General features: G+C 41.5%; 1 protein-coding gene across 4 annotated transcripts in view; it reads right to left on the bottom strand.

Moving 5' to 3' along the window:
* Window positions 1-15,661, bottom strand: part of EIF4B (eukaryotic translation initiation factor 4B) — a 30,291-nt gene extending 14,630 nt beyond the window's left edge. The window contains exons 1-5 of one of the 4 annotated variants that reach the window (XM_032348325.1): window positions 15,479-15,661; window positions 6,887-7,024; window positions 5,623-5,831; window positions 2,016-2,132; window positions 99-153 (exon numbers count right to left, since the gene is read on the bottom strand). In XM_032348325.1, coding sequence (XP_032204216.1) covers window positions 99-153; window positions 2,016-2,132; window positions 5,623-5,831; window positions 6,887-7,024; window positions 15,479-15,491 — 532 coding nt within the window. In that variant the 5' untranslated portion in view covers window positions 15,492-15,661. The remainder of the gene's footprint in view (window positions 1-98; window positions 154-2,015; window positions 2,133-5,622; window positions 5,832-6,886; window positions 7,025-15,478) is intronic. The other 3 variants (XM_032348324.1, XM_032348327.1, XM_032348326.1) reach the window with 3 other exon arrangements.
* Window positions 15,662-15,935: the final 274 nt, after the last annotated feature.

Here is a 15,935-nt window from a genome sequence, read left to right as displayed (position 1 = left end):
CGCTCTCCAATGCTATGAAAATTTTCTGGGAAGGAGTGCCTCTGCTTTGTCATCTCAGGACCAAAACAAAACAGTAAGATTTCTATCAGCTTTCTTACCTTTATCCTGTGCTTGATCAGCAACGTCCACTCGAATTCTCCTGTTACCTAGAGACTGAGAGCATAGGACCACATTAACCAACCTTTTGCCCCATTATGCACAAATCCCATGAGTGACCTTGAACGTCTGGGCATAGCAGAAGCACTGGGGGAAGGAAGATAAAGGAAAAACACTGTAATCTAGCCAACACTCCAATCTGTTGGCTAAAGAATCCTTTATAAAGACTTGAAAACTGAAATAACCCCTTAGAATTAACAAATTTAAATTGGGCTTATATCAACATCACATCAATTATCTTACTGTTTTTATAAAGCTATATTTCACAAAATATGCCTTCTAACTATCAAAGGCAATTTATCAAGTGTAATAAACTAAAAATAATTCCCGGGCAACTAGCTAATAAAAGGCATATTTGGGTCCAGAACAATGATTCATACAGACATTTGTGGAGCTCCTACTATGCACAGCAAAGGTGCAACAAGCATGGTCTCTATTATCTCAAGTTCTTCCACTCACTATTACCTTTGGATAAATCAGTTCCTCCAGAACACCCTCTGACTTCCCCTTCCCACATCATTATTTATACATTTTGAACCCAATTAATTCTACTGCTGATTTTTCCTCATTTCACAGTAGAATCTACAGCTGAAGAAGGATAACAGCCAGTTTTAGTTGAAAACACCCGGAATTATATTAAATGCCACTATGATGCAATCTCTAGAAACAAAGTAACTCCTAAGTCTGGACTGTGACAGCATTTACCTAATAAGACAATTCAGCAAACTTCAAATAATAAAACTGTATGGTAGTCTTCCCTTTATCCAGACTGATATTAAAAATTAGTAAGGTTAATAAAACCTGAAAATGATCTGAGAAGAAAAAACTTTGGGACAACTTTAAGCTTTTCATGTATTTCATTTTTGTAATTTACTTCAGATTATATGGTTGTACTCAATTATGAGAAAGGAGGAATACTGATTTCAATCTCGTCAAATGGCAGATTTGACCATAGAGTTTTGGCACAAATGGCCCTGGAAATTGCCTTCTCAAGAAACAGTTAAGGGGTTTCTGGAATTAAAAGAGGAAAAAAAAAGCCCCTTTCCTTCCCAGATACAATTAGTTTGATTTTTAGTCACTAGAGGTTAAAAAACAAAACAAAACACAAAAGCAGGTCTTACACTAGAAACTTCCGTAACTAACAGGTAATTAAATCTTTAAAATATCCTGCTTGGGCTAGCTTAAGGATCACTGCATGGCACAAATTACTCAAATAACTTTAATTAGTCAGATTTAATCCCCGTATCCCCCTCATGTATTAATAGCTCAATATCCTCTTCCTACTAATCTCTTATGTGTCTGGACAGAAAAACATCTATGGGCAATGTTAAAAAGCAGAAGTACTAAATGTTGATCATCATTTTCCTGCAGGAAGATTCCTAGGAAAATGTATTACAAATGACATTCAACTGAGAACTGTTTCCAAACTCTCTTAAAATTATCAAAAACACTATTAACTTCTCTGAAAACCAGATAATGCCTTTAACACTAAACTGATTAACATCATTTTTCTATTTGCTTTGACCTGGTCAGATTATTTTAAAAAGCCAAAGCCATGAGAGTTGAGACAAAGCTGTGAATGAATGAACGAGAGCTTCTATTAAAGACTTGGTTATGGTGGGTTTCTTCCATTATTTTCCACCAGAGTACCTCCCTGAGTTATTGGAGCCTACTGAATTTGCTAAAGCAAAATGAGACCTGCTAGATTTTTGAATGTCAGCTGTTACACTGTGCTTTTCTTTGTACATATTACGACAATCTTTGAAATAGCTAGCAACCCAACCAAAAATATATTGATAAACGTTAAGACTGGTTAGCTCCCACCCCTCTAACTCCCCACCTTCTTTTCTTTTCTTTACCTCTTCGTTGAGGCTCAGGGCACTGAGCAAAGAATCCAGGTCCTCAAACTCAGCGTAACCAAAACCTTTCAACCTCTCTGGATTGCTGGGTTCACGAGGTAAACGCACTGCACTGATCTGAAGGAGTAAAGAAACATATTTCCCAATTGAGTGTTCCTGTTCATCTGTCCCCCCGCCCCACCAACCACTGCATATGCAGTGAATTTCTCTGAAGAACACGAAAGAACTGGGACGTCTGGATGGCTGAGTCCATTAAACGCTTGACTCTTAATCTCAGAGTTGTGAGTTCAAGTCCCACAACGTGCTCCACACTGGGCCTAGAGCCTACTTCAAACAAAAAAACAAACTACAAGAACCTGGTTGTCTCCAGAAGGAAAACTGGTGCAAAGGGACAGAAGACAGACTTCACTGTTAAGCCACTGAAACTTTCCCATTTGAATAATATGAATTTAACCCTCAAAAAAACCCAAAAAACAAACAAAAATGAACCTGAGTTCAGGGTAGTCCTTGCATCCCTGACTTTTGCCTCATTCTACAAGTCAAGTTTTTAGTTGTTTTTCAATAAAAATCAACTATCCATTCCAGAATCAGTTCATTTTAGTAATCTCCTTATGCCTGTATTATAGCTGGTTTTATTTTTTTTAAGGATTTTATTTATTTATTGGACGGAGAGAAAGAGAGATCACAAGCAGGCAGAGAGGCAGGTGGGCAGGGGGAGCAGGCTCCCTGCTGAGCAGAGAACCTGATGCGGGGCTCGATCCCAGGACCTTGATTTCATGACCTGAGCCGAAGGCAGAGGCTTAACCCACTGAGCCACCCAGGCGCCCCCTTACAGTTGGTTTTAATACATTATTTCCAATTCTATTTCAGAAATTCAACTCCATTTCTGCCAGGTTTCTAGGCTGTTTACTTCTTGGAGACCTTACCTGAGAAATGTTACTATCTTCATATATTAACAATAGCTTGGCTGAATCAAACCTGGATTGTAAACCCCTACCAGGCCTACCTCTTCTGTTGAGTTCTAAGACGGCAAACTGGTGAACTCTTAGTCTTAAAGCACAGAAAAAATTTACTCTAACTTGGTTTTGAAGTTACCCTGTGTTTTCTAATAGGTTTGCAGGACTCCTTCAAGTTTCATAAAAAAAACTTTCCCTGGCCCTAATTTGTATTTATTATTTACAACAGGCATGTACTCTTCATTTCCAATTTTAGGACTATTTCCAAATACTTTTAGCTATTTTCTGGCCAGCTTTTTGATGGCTTCCATATATTTTCTTACCCTTTTACTTCAATCCTTCAGTTCTCCATGTATTCAAGTTATATTCTTCTGCAGCACTGATGTTATACTTTTCTCTGTCTCCCAAGACACAGATTTTGTTATAGCCTCTTTTAAATTATAGTTTAAGCCAGCTCGTCAATAGAGCAGGAAAAGAAAATGCCACAGGAGAAGTAGCTCCAGACCAATTCTAGAGCATTAACAGTGAGAAGCCTGAGTGGGCCAGAGGTTATTCAACATTATACAGAAGAGGCCAAGAAAATGAAATCAAAAACAGGTCAGCCTTCTAGTTCTACTACAAATTCATACAGAGAGGACATTTATAGGCGGCAGTCAAAAAATAATCACATTGTGGGGTGCCTGGCTCACTCAGTCAGTAGGGCATGGGACTTTTTTTTAAAGATTTTATTTATTTTGGAGAGAGACCGAGAGAGAAAGAGAGCAGCATTCAAGCCAGGGCATAGGCAGAGGGAGAGAATCTTCAAGCAGACTTCCTGTTGAGCACAGAGCCTGACACAGGGCTCAATCCCAAAACCCATGAGATCGCGGCCCCAGCTGGAACCAAGAGTCAGATGCTCAACTGACTGAACCACCTAGGCACCCTGAGCATATGACTCCTGATCTCAGGGTTGAGTCTGAACCCCACACTGGGTGCTGAGATACTTAAAAAAAAAAAAAAAAAAAAAAAAAAAAAAAACAAAAAAAACAGAAAACACACAACAACAAAACTACCACCAAAAAAGCCACCCGTAAGTTGGTAGCCCAGTGCAGAGAATAGACTCTACGGAGTAAAAAACAAAGTAAGACTGAAGGAGACAGCAGATCTTTAAAGGAAACACACTTTTTAAAGGGGGGTGGTGGTGGTAAACTCTACTCCCAATATGGGGCTCGAACTCACCACCCTGAGATCAAGAGTCACATGCTCTACTGATTGAGCCAGCCAGGCACTCCAAGGAAATGTACTTTTTAATGTGCTCCCACTGGCTAAAACTCTGGAAAAAACCCAAAAGGACTGGAAATTGTGACTCAATCTCATTTTTCAAGTCTTAAGTATCTTTCTTTAAGATTTTGTTTTTTAAGTAATTCCTACCCCCAGTGCAGGGCTTGAACTTACAACCCAAGATCAAAAGTCACATGCTCTACTGACTGAGCCAGCCAGGTGTCCTAAGTATTTCTATTTATTTTTTAAAAAGATTTTACTTATTTATTTGACAGAGAGTGAGCATAAATAGGGGAGCAGCAGGCGGAGGGAGAGGGAGAAGCAGACTCATTGCCGAGCTGCGAGCCCAATGCAGGGCTCAATCCCAGGGCCCTGGGATCATGAGCTGAGCTGAAGACAGATGCTTTCATTTTTATTTTTTTTAAAGATTTTATTCATTTATTTGACAGAGACAGAGTGGGAGAGGGAACACAAGCAGGGGGAGTGGGAGAGGGAGAAGCAGGCTTCCCACTGACGAGGAAGGCTGAGGTGGGGCTTGATCCCAGGACCCTAGGATCATGACCTGAACCGAAGGCAGCCGCTTAATGACTGATCCACCCAGGTGCTCCTGAAGACAGATGCTTAATGGACTGAGCCACCCAGGCACCCCATGTCCTAAGTATTATTTTAAATCAAAGTTTGGAAAAAGGACTTCTCCTGAGGACCTGTATACTCACTTTTCCATCTTTCTGGAATCTTCTATATCAGCATTCCAAACATCCTCCCTTAAGCTTTTTAAGCATGCCTATAAACACTGTGAATTCCACTATATGTGGCACCAAGCTCACAGAACCTTTAATACATTTCAGCACACTCTTGTTTGTATAAATTACACATTTTCCAGTTAAACGTATTCATATTTAAAATTAAAAAGTTGATTTTGATATAAGCCTGAGTGTCATTAACAGAACTGAGTTCAGACAAACTTTCTGCCTTACAACCTAACAGGGTTATTATTATTATTATTACTTTTTGAGTAATCTATATGCCTAATGTGGGGCTGAAATTCATGATCCTAAGATCAGGGTCTCAGGGTCCACTGCTCCACTGAGCCAGGCAGGTGCTCCTGGGTCTATCACTTACGGGGGTCCGTTTCTCCCTCTGCCTCCTGCTCCCCCTGCTTGTGTGCTCTCTCTCTGACAAACAAACAGATAAAATCTAAAAAAGAGTGTGGGACAAGAACATTCTCAAAGGGCCTAAACACCCGTTTCTTCCACATCTAGATTCAATCTCAGACTCTTTCCTAGCTTAGAAATTCAGAGATAGTCACAACCAGTATCTCTCTCTCCATGTCTAGTTAATATCTAGTCATTCTCCATGTCTAGTTAATTGCCTTAACCCTTTATACTTACATTTAATCCTCTAAAGAATTCCTTAATGGATTCTTCTGTCACATCATAGGGCAGGTTCCCTAGAAAAGCAGTATAGGGTGGCGATTTCGGAAGACGGCTCCGGTCGATATTGGGTTCCCGAGCAGCCCGTGGAGCAGTGGGCAGGATAGAACGGTCAATTGGAGGTGCCCTATACACGTCGTCATCGTTACTGTGCCAAGTGGTTGAAACTAGGATAGGAAAGTGAACAGAAGAAATTAGAGCAAACTTCCCTTACCGCTGGTATAGACTAAGAGAACTCATGCTAACTGCCAAGGATTAAATAAGCTACATCAGGAAAGAACTGTAAAGTGCCCTTGGTTAAGTCCCTTTTTTATGAAAGAGAAAGTGCTTCTGAAATGTCAGAATAAGGTTAACAATGCAAAAAGACTCAATATTCACTGTCTCTTGGTTTTGAAGTATTTTGAGGCCTTTAAAGGCCCAGGCTTTTATTAACAATATCATGGTAACTCTCATTCCTTATGCAGCAAAGAAAAAGAAAAGTATCAAGTACTTATGGAATGTTAGGATGAGCCAGGTATTTTATATTCATTATATTCCATCTTATCTTTTCCCTAACCCTGTGAGATTGTTCCCACTGTACAGAAACAGAAATGCAGATTTCAGGAATATTCAATAACTTGCCCAAGATCACAAAGATGGCAGAGCAGTAGATGATAATCTTAGTAGAGGCAGGACTCAAACCCTTGCAGTCCAAATAGATTTAAACACTGCTGACAACTCTCACATTCCTAACTTTTTAGGTGGACAGTGTTTTCTTAATGGTTTATCCTCCTCTTAAAAATGAAACAAAACAAATAAAACTCAATTCTGTCCCATTCCTCAGACCATTTTTGTCTATGACTTCCTACAAAATGGCTCCCAGAACAAATTATCCTTTGATTCTGAACATAAACAGCTCATAGATTACATGTATCAGATGTCATAGAATTTTAGTAATCTAGTCTTCCACTTTTGAAATGAAAATGAGGGTTAAATTAATACCTTGAGAAAAGCCTGTTAATAAGAGCCAGAACAAGTACTAAGCTCTCCTGAATCACTTCAGTCCCTAATCATAAACTTACAGCCTAAACCTAAAAATTCTATGGAATATACAAATATAAGACTCGGTGTTCTATAAAATAAGTAAGTTCCTTTCAGATTACAAGTGTGAACCATTACTATGGAATGGGTTTGGCCTCGAAGAGAAGGAAAACTCCAAGCATGATGGGGGGAAAAAAATTACCATCTCCTTCCAGGTCATCTGTTTCATCAGCCCAGCTGACTGGTTTGGGGACATAGGTGCTTCCTCCCCCAGTCCCTCCATCCTCAGCCAGAAAGTCTGTTAGGGAGATAGTTTTCCCCTTCTTATTCTTCTTTTTTGCTGTTTCGAAAAGGCAAAAGAAACATTGTCATTCCTTGGGTATTAAAGAGTTGTACAGTGCACTACTGTTAAAGAAAGCAACATAAAGGGCCACCAAAGGATGTGATGGTATATTACACAGATATAAATAAGGACAAAGCACAACATCCTGGCACAGCAAGAAAACCCAATGAAAACTGATAAAATAAACTGTTTATGTATGGGAAAGGGTCCAGAAAGATTTCAACATTAAGACTCGGGTGCTACTATATTCACTCATATATCATGGGAAATTTTTTATTTAGTAACTACTTGTGTTTAAGACATGTGACTATATCCATTACTCCTGGTATACAAAGAACTAAAACAAAACTCCCATCCCTAATAACATTCTTTTTGGCATTTATGAGGATTGTAAAATGACCACATGAGGCAGGAATCATTACTATCAATTTACAGAAAAGAAAACTAAGTCTCAGAGAGGTTAAATGACTAGCCTACAGTTACAAAGATATTAGATAGCAGAGCTAGAATTAAACCCAGGCTTTTGGATACCAAATCTAGAGCTCTTCCCACAGGAGTCCCAGCCTCTAAGCTTGTTATTAGTTCTATGGGAGAAGGGGGGTATCATAACCATAGTAAACTGTGTTACTGTCATTTCAAAGTGTTCACACAATAAGACTCTACACAGAGCTGGCTCTTCCTGCTCTCTATGGAAAAAAAATTCTCTCCTTCCCTACCCTAACACCACACATGAAAAGGAGATAGGGTATGGAAGGGAAAACATAAGAGACCTTAAGAACCAACATATATGGGGACGCCTGGGTGGCTCAGTTGGTTAAGCAGCTGCTTTCGGCTCAGGTCATGATCCCAGCGTCCTGGGATCGAGTCCCACATCGGGCTCCTTGCTCCGCGGGGAGCCTGCTTCTCCCTCTGACTCTGCCTTCCACTCTGTCTGCCTGTGCTCGCTCTCGCTCTCTCTCTCTCTGACAAATAAATAAATAAAATCTTAAAAAAAAAAAAAAAAAAAAAGAACCAACATATACGAAGGTTTTCTATGGTTATGAAAGCTTTACACATTTCCAAATGGCTCTCTCTAGCGGACTGACCTCGGCTCTTTAATTATCTAGTTCTCAGGACTTTTTCTGACATGGCTCCAGTCAGCAGCTACAGCAGAAGAGCTGAAAGGAATAACTGAGGTTCTAAAACTTGCTCCTGAGAGCAGCCCCTACATCATAAGAAAAAAGCAAGCAGCTTTGCTGTAACAAAGACCAGTTTTGTGGCTTTTATAATCCTGAGTTTCTCCTCCATGTTCCAATTCTCATCTAATTTTCAACCCAAGAAGACTAAGAATTTGTAACATGATGCAAGCATTTAACTGAAGGTTCCTCTCTCACCAGGACCTTTTCTTTTAAAATCCAACTTTCAGGAGGAGCCTAGGTGGCTCAGTCCATTAAGTGGCCAACTCCTGATTTCTGCTCAGGTTATCATCTCCAGGTGGGGGGACTGAGCTCCTCATCTTTGGGCTCTGCACTCGGCAGGTATTCTCTCTTTCCCTCTGTCCTCCCCACTTTAAACAAACAACAAAACACCCAACTTTCTAGAAATAAAGATGACCTGCTTGCTATGAATGTTAATGAACACACTAAGACCTGGAGCATATGGTCTCAATGAGGTGACCAGATGAACTTGACTGCAGTAATACAGAGAAAAGATGGTACTGAATGTAGTTTTCTTAATTCTTTTAAGTGACTTCTTACCAGTCCTGCTCTGAAATTCTGATTAACCAGGTTATACTTTGGATCTATTCTATGCTTTGAAAGAAAGCAGTAATACAGAGGTTGGGTCCTACAGCACTGATACTGCCCCTAGCTTATATGCGAAGGCCTAGGAGAAATTTAATAAGCAAACACAAACAAGACACAGAGCCAGCCTCTGAGGTTGAATGCGCACAGTGTACAGGCTTCTTTTCACCTTTTCCACATCCTCTAATTCAACGTGATGGGGACTAATATGATGCCAGCAAGAGATCCTTACCCTCAGGGGGCTTAATCTAGTATCCAAAGCTAATACCTAATTATTGATCTGTTTAGTCACCAGGGAAATAAAAACAGAACTGATGGCTAGTCCATACAATGAGGTCAAGTTCAACATAAAAATAATAGTTCGATTAGGGCATCCCCATCCCCTTCGTCCTACGTTAGTATCTATTACCAAAAAGAGCAGAATCTGGAATTAACCTGTCTTTGGTCTGATTTTTGGCTTATACCAACTTTCTAGATCAGGGTTTCTCAAATTGTATCCCTTAATTTTTTTTTTAAACCCCGGATTCTTGACCAATAAAATTTCCTCTCTAATGTTACTGGAAATTTCAAAATAATGAACATCATAACAACAACAAAAAAAGGCACTAAAGCACCGTTTGTTCAGAATGTCTTTTTAAAACATGTATCTTCATTTCTCCTCTGATTCTGTTGCCATCTCCCCCCAAAATTCTGAGAAATCACTGGATGATGGATGATCTTCATTTAAAGATAAAATTCTTTCACAAGATCTGTAACTTACATTTTTAAAAATCTAGCAGCAGCAGTAACTTAGTACAAAAAGAAACGGATTTAAAGGAACTAACTAGCCCTTAGAAAATAAAATCAGTAAACTTAAGTGGATGCCAGTGTTTGTTCCACTCTATTTTTACTTGAATAACTGAGAAATGATGTTATCTAAATCCTCCATGCCCTTTGCTACTCTAGAGTCTAGGCCCATTACATGTTTAGGATTTCAACAGTCTTCTGTGGATTAAGGAAAGCATTGTTTAATGTTCCAGGTTTATCAATTCCTTGCCACATGATCTAACTGGTCCAACTCTTAATTTCCTTTAAATCTGATGTGAATTGGTTGAAAAGTTTAACCAACCACTTCATGTAACAAACGGTAAATGTCTCAATTATTTAAGGTCAAAACCACATGGACTAAGGGGAAACACACACATATCCCAGAATTTTAAATCCTCTGATTTAGTTACTACTGCAACTTACTGAACAAGTACCAGGTATTTGTGAAGCTTTTTATATACTCGTATAGGTTAAACAAGAGCTTAAAAGATAGCATTTTCAGGGGCGCCTGGGTGGCTCAGTGGTTTGGGCTGCTGCCTTCGGCTCGGGTCATGATCTCAGGGTCCTGGGATCGAGCCCCGCATCGGGCTCCCTGCTCCGCAGGAAGCCTGCTTCCCTCTCTCTCTCTCTGCCTGCCTCTCTGCCTACTTGTGATCTCTGTCTGTCAAATAAATAAATAAAATCTTAAAAAAAAAAAAAAGATAGCATTTTCAAAAACTTTTAAGTCTACAAGTCCTTAAACAAGAGACAAAACACCTGTGTCCTTAATAAACTGGGTTTTTTACAACTAACACCAGCTTAACTATTTATAGTTTCTCAACTTCTGCACCATTGACATGTTAGGCTGGGTCATTCTTTGTTGTGCAGGTGCTGTCCTGTGCACTGTAGGAAGTTTAACAACATTTCCAGCCAGTACCAAAACCCTCACCCTGCTGTGACAACCAAAAATGCCTTCAGACACTGTAAGTGACTCCTCTGTGGGTGAGACAAAATTGTCTCCTGGTTGAGAACCACTGGTTTAAGTGGTGGTTTCACATCAAAACATAAAAGGACAAATAAAAAGGGATGTTAGCCCTATATAAAGCACACTACTGGAAGTGGCTGCAATAAACTGAGTCTTTAGGACTTAACAGGCTGCAGTATATAAAGATTAGAGGATTCATTTAGTTTTCTTAGAACGTTTTCCTGTTACCACTATACTGTATTAGCAATAAAAGCACCAACTGTCAGATACTGAAGTGACAAAATCTATTGACTGGCTATTAGATCTTAATTTCAAAAGAACTTTTTTTTTTTTTAAAGATTTTGTTTATTTATTTGACAGAGACAGCGAGAGGGAACACAAGCAGGGGGAGTGAGAGAGGGAGTGGCGGGCTCTCTGCTGAGGAGGGAGTCCCATGCAGGGCTGGATCCCAGGACTCTGGGATCATGACCTGACCCAAAGGCAGACACTTAAGGACTGGACCACCCAGGCGCCCCAGGACACTTAAAAAAAAAAAAAAGAAAGAAAAAAATTTATTTATTTATTTATTTGAGAGAGAGCACAAGAGGTGGAAGGGTCAGAGGGAGAAGCAGACTTCCTGCTGAGCAGGGAACCTGAAGTGGGGCTCAATCCCAGTACTCTAGGATCATGACCTGAGCCAAAGGCAGACGCTTAATGGGCTGAGTCACCCAGGTGTCCCTCAAAAGGACATCTTAAAGCACTATTAGCAATAAAGTATATTTGTACAATGCATCCCTACTTCTGTATCTTTAGCTATTATTTCTTATTTAGGAAGGAGAATTCACAAAACTCTTAACAATCAGAGGGGGCTGTGTCAAAACTTAAGTTTCTTCATTTTAGATCTTGCTAAACTAAGTCCCACTTATTTTACAGGACCACCAATTCTTCTGAATGTTAGTATCTACAGGCTAAGAAGTTGGAAAGTATCCTAAAAACCTGTACATGACTGCAGCAGCATTATTCATAATAGGCAAAAACTGGAAACAACCCAAATTTCCATCAAATGATGAATGGATAAATAAAATGTAGATGTCCATACAATAGATTTTCCAATAAAAAGGAACTGAGCACCCATACATTCCGTAACATGGATGAAGCCTGAAAAAATGTTAAATGAAAGAAGCTAGTTACAAAGTCCACATGCTATATGATTTCATTTATATGAAATGTTCAGAATAGGTAAATACAAAGAAACAGATGGGGGGGTGGCAGAAAAAATGACTTCTAATGGGGCAAGACATTTTTTTCTGGAAAGTGAATCCTGCCAAATCCTCCATAATTAAAAATGAATTCACGATCAACAAATATTTCCTTAAGAAAACAATATGGTCTGTATAAATACAATGAGCCCAACCAAAGTGCCTAGAACTAAACTAATTATGCTGCCCCCCGCCTTTTAAAAAGATTGTTAAAAATTTATTTGACAGAGAGACAGAGAGAGAGCACAAGTAGGCAGAGGGGCAGACAGAGGGAGAGGGAGAAGCAGGCTCTTCGCTTAGCGGAGAGCCCGATGTGGGGCTCAATCCCAGGACCCTGGGACCATGACCTGAGGCAAAGGCAGATGCTTAACCGACTGAGCAACCCAGGCACCCCTATGCTGCTCCTTAGAGCCAAGCCATGAGGTTTCATACAATGCAATACCATGGTGTCAACAGGTCTCACTGTTTAGTGTGCTACAGTTGAGCACAGTGGAGAATGAAAACCAAGTCAGAATATGCTCCAACACCTCGACCCACCAGTTTAGTTCCATGACCCAACTTCTTCAAATTGACACAACTGGAAAAAAAAGGCCATACTGCCTTCCCCTTACCATTCCATACTCAATTTGTTCATTTACTTAAAAAATATAAAACAAGCACCCAACACACATTATGCTAACCACTACAAAAAGTACTTGGGAGCTTCTCGGTAAAAGAGCTATAAAAAGTCAAAATGGACTCTGGTGTGGGTACTTGTTAAGTGTGCATACACATACTTAGAAATATGCACTTGGGGGGGTACCTGGGTGGCTCAGTTGGTTAAGTGACTGCCTTCAGCTCAGGTCATGATCCTGGAATCCCATGATGGAATCCCGCATCGGCAGGGAGCCTGCTTCTCCCTCTGACCCTCCCCCGCCCATGCTCTCTTTTTCAAGTAAGTAAGTAAGTAAATAAATAAAATCTTTAAAAAACAAAGCAAAAAACCAGTATGTTCTACTTCTGGGTAGCAGGGGAAACGATGTGAAAAGCATATAATAAAACTCTTTTAAACTGTAAGGACCGGCACTGTATGAAACCAACTGTTGGATACTGTCCTCTTCCCATGAAAATAACCAAACGAGATGCCACATATGACATTTTGAAGCGCTATGCAAATGAAAAGCCTTCTGTGCATACCAGCACTATTTTCCAATTTGAAAGCATTTGTCTAAAAAAAACGTTAACCTGTATCAAAGACATTTGATTCCCTATAAGTAAGCAGTTCAGTAACCTGCTCTGGGACACTTTGATTTCTCGAAAATCAGTAATGGGTCAACTGGATACTGGTATTGCTGCAAAGAATTTTTCAGTTTCATTTACAAGAGTATTGTTAAGTTCTATCATATATTTTCACCGAGAAAACATAAGATCAACTTTCAACAAGATACTGGGCACCATCAAGAAGTATTTGAAAATAGGGGCGCCGGGGTGGCTCAGTGGGTTAAAGCCTCTGCCTTCGGCTCAGGTCATGATCCCAGGGTCCTGGGATCGAGCCCAGTGTCTCTGCTCGGCGGGGAGCCTGCTTCCCCCTCCCTCTCTCCCTACTTGTGATCTCTATCAAATAAATAAAATCTTAAAAAAAAAAAGAAAAAGAAGTATTTGAAAATATATGAAGAATTTTATAGTCTCATTAACACAGCCAAATCTGGGAATATTAGCCATTGAACAAAATCAATGAGATTGGAAAAGATTTAAATGGGAAAAGAAGTTTGATAAATCCCAAATTCATCAAAGGCAGACTGTCAGATGTAACCTTGTACTCTAGTACTATCAGTGTCCCTTACATATACTACAATGCTAAGACTTATGGAACCAAATTAAAGAAAAGAGATGAGGGGCTCAAAGTGGGTAGAGTAAATGTGGAAGGGCAGGAGAAGGGGACATCAAGCAAATCCCTTTAACCAGTCCTGGTTTCACTCAGTTCTGTAAAATGATGGGCAGAGACCGCCGAAGTGTCTTCTACCCTTAAAAATTCCACAAATTATAGTGAAAAGGGAATGTAGGCTTTTCACTAAATTATGGCACTAAACCGTCAAGAGGCAAATCCAGGCGTAATAAGTACCCTACACATGATAACATGGAAGCTAACCTTGTTATTTCCAAGTTGATAGTGGAGGGCAGTCAGGAGTCTCAAAGATTTTGACCTTGCTCTGCTACCTGCAGCCATGTGACCTTGGACAAATTAATTTCATCTTTCTCATCTGGGAGATACCACCATCTGCCTACATTATCTCAGAGGATCAAATGAGACAACATACACACAAGAGCCTGGTCAACTGTCAAGAGCCACACCAATGAAAGGCATCATGTTCAAATGCACCTCAACTCCTCCAACGTTCTTCAAGAACATACATAATTTTTCGTCTTCTATGTAACACAGTAAATAAATTCTTAATGAGAAGTGAGTGTCTACAGATAGCAAGGTTCAAGCACTGTTTTGTAGAATGCATGATCATGAGAGAGAAACTATCACCCCCTAAACTAGAATAAACGGATGCTGAAAACGTTCCAAAGCCCAATGCCAAGTCCTTGAGAAACGCAAGCTGACCTGTAGGACACGGATATTCTCGACTCCAAAGTCGTCTAAAAACCCCCCAACTCTATTCACTAGTATTATTTTAAAAAGCACTCCCCAGTTGTGCAGTTATTAAAAAAAAAGAAAAAAGGTAACTCTACTATTGGAGCTATCAAAATAAACCAAAATGGAAGCTGTCAAGGGTTCTGATCTTGTTCACCATTTTATCCAACCCCAACACCTAGAACCACGCCTACCCTTGTCTGCGCTCAGTAAACTGATTGATTTAAATACTGACTGAATTAAAAAAAAAAAAGGCCTAGAGGAAATCTAGGTCTCCATCCTTGCTTTCTCTCCTCCAACACGTGGGCGCACCACACTGGGTTCCCCACCCCCACCTAACTCCAGCAGCTTCAACCTCCAAACCTAACACTTTCACCCTTGGAAGAATATAGGGGCCGGGCCCCACTCTAAAACGGGAAGAGCAGAAAGTGGAAGGACATAGGGAAAGCAATACATGCGCGCAAAACCTTCCCATCTGGGCCCTCGCGCGTGCTTTTAAGGCGCGCCGGTCTCCGCTACCCTTGTCTCTGCTACCGCGCAAGCGCGTCGTCGCTCCCCCCGCCCCTCCACCGACTCGCGCTCGTGTTCTAACTGCCCCCCCCCTTTATTCCCCTGCCCCCACTCCCGTCCGCAACGGCCTCGCGCCTGGGAGACGTATTCTACTGTGCACCCGTCCGCGCGCCAACCGCCTCCTTCCTTCCTCCACGCGGGCACAGTGCTTCACGTCTATGAGAAGGCCTCACGCCTCCCGCAGATCTTTCTGCGCCTCATCACTCCAACTCAAGCCAGAGTCCATCATTACTCCCCGCTCCAACCTCGCGCTGACGGGGTGAAAAGGGTGTGAGGGGGAGGGGAAGGACACCTTCCCCTCCCCCCAAACATCCCGAGGCGATAACCTAACATGGCCAAGCCGCCAGCCTGCCGCAGCACCAAAGCCCGAAGGAAAGCGGTGCCGCCCTCTCCCCGACTCCAGGGTATCAGTGGATCAGGCTCGGAGAGTGGCTGATGAGCCTGGTCCTTGGCCGCGCTCGGCCGCTCACTCACCTGAGGCCGCCATGTTGGGAGAGGGAGAGAGAACGCAAAGGACCCGGATGAGGCAATCACGTGATTATAGCGGGAGCGTCGGGCTAGGAGATGCGAAACTGGGAGGGGGCGGGGAGGAGAGGAGGGAAACAGGAGGCGGAGCGGCGCTGCTCTAGGTTCGTAAAGCAGCGCGAGGAGGTGGCGCGGCGTCGGACGGGAAGACTTGCGCGACATGTGGCGAAAGGGGTGGGGCCTGGGCTGTCGCGAAATCCCTCACGCTTTACGAAGGGCTACGCGCGGACGAGGGGGCGGGTTTCACGATCGGCTAACTTCCTGCCGGTGCAGTAAACGGAAGGGGCGGGGCCAGGCCTGCAGGTTCCAGTAGTCTGGGGCGGAATGGAGGTGGACTGGAATCAGGAGTAGGCGTCCCGCAATTCATTTTATGAAAGGGAAGATTCTAAGTTTCTTTTCTTTTGAT

Source organism: Mustela erminea, chromosome 6 (assembly GCF_009829155.1).
Source record: "Mustela erminea isolate mMusErm1 chromosome 6, mMusErm1.Pri, whole genome shotgun sequence".
NCBI lineage: Eukaryota > Metazoa > Chordata > Mammalia > Carnivora > Mustelidae > Mustela > Mustela erminea.
The sequence above is the reverse complement of the archived record's forward strand: the minus strand, read 5'-3'. Positions and strand labels throughout refer to the sequence as shown.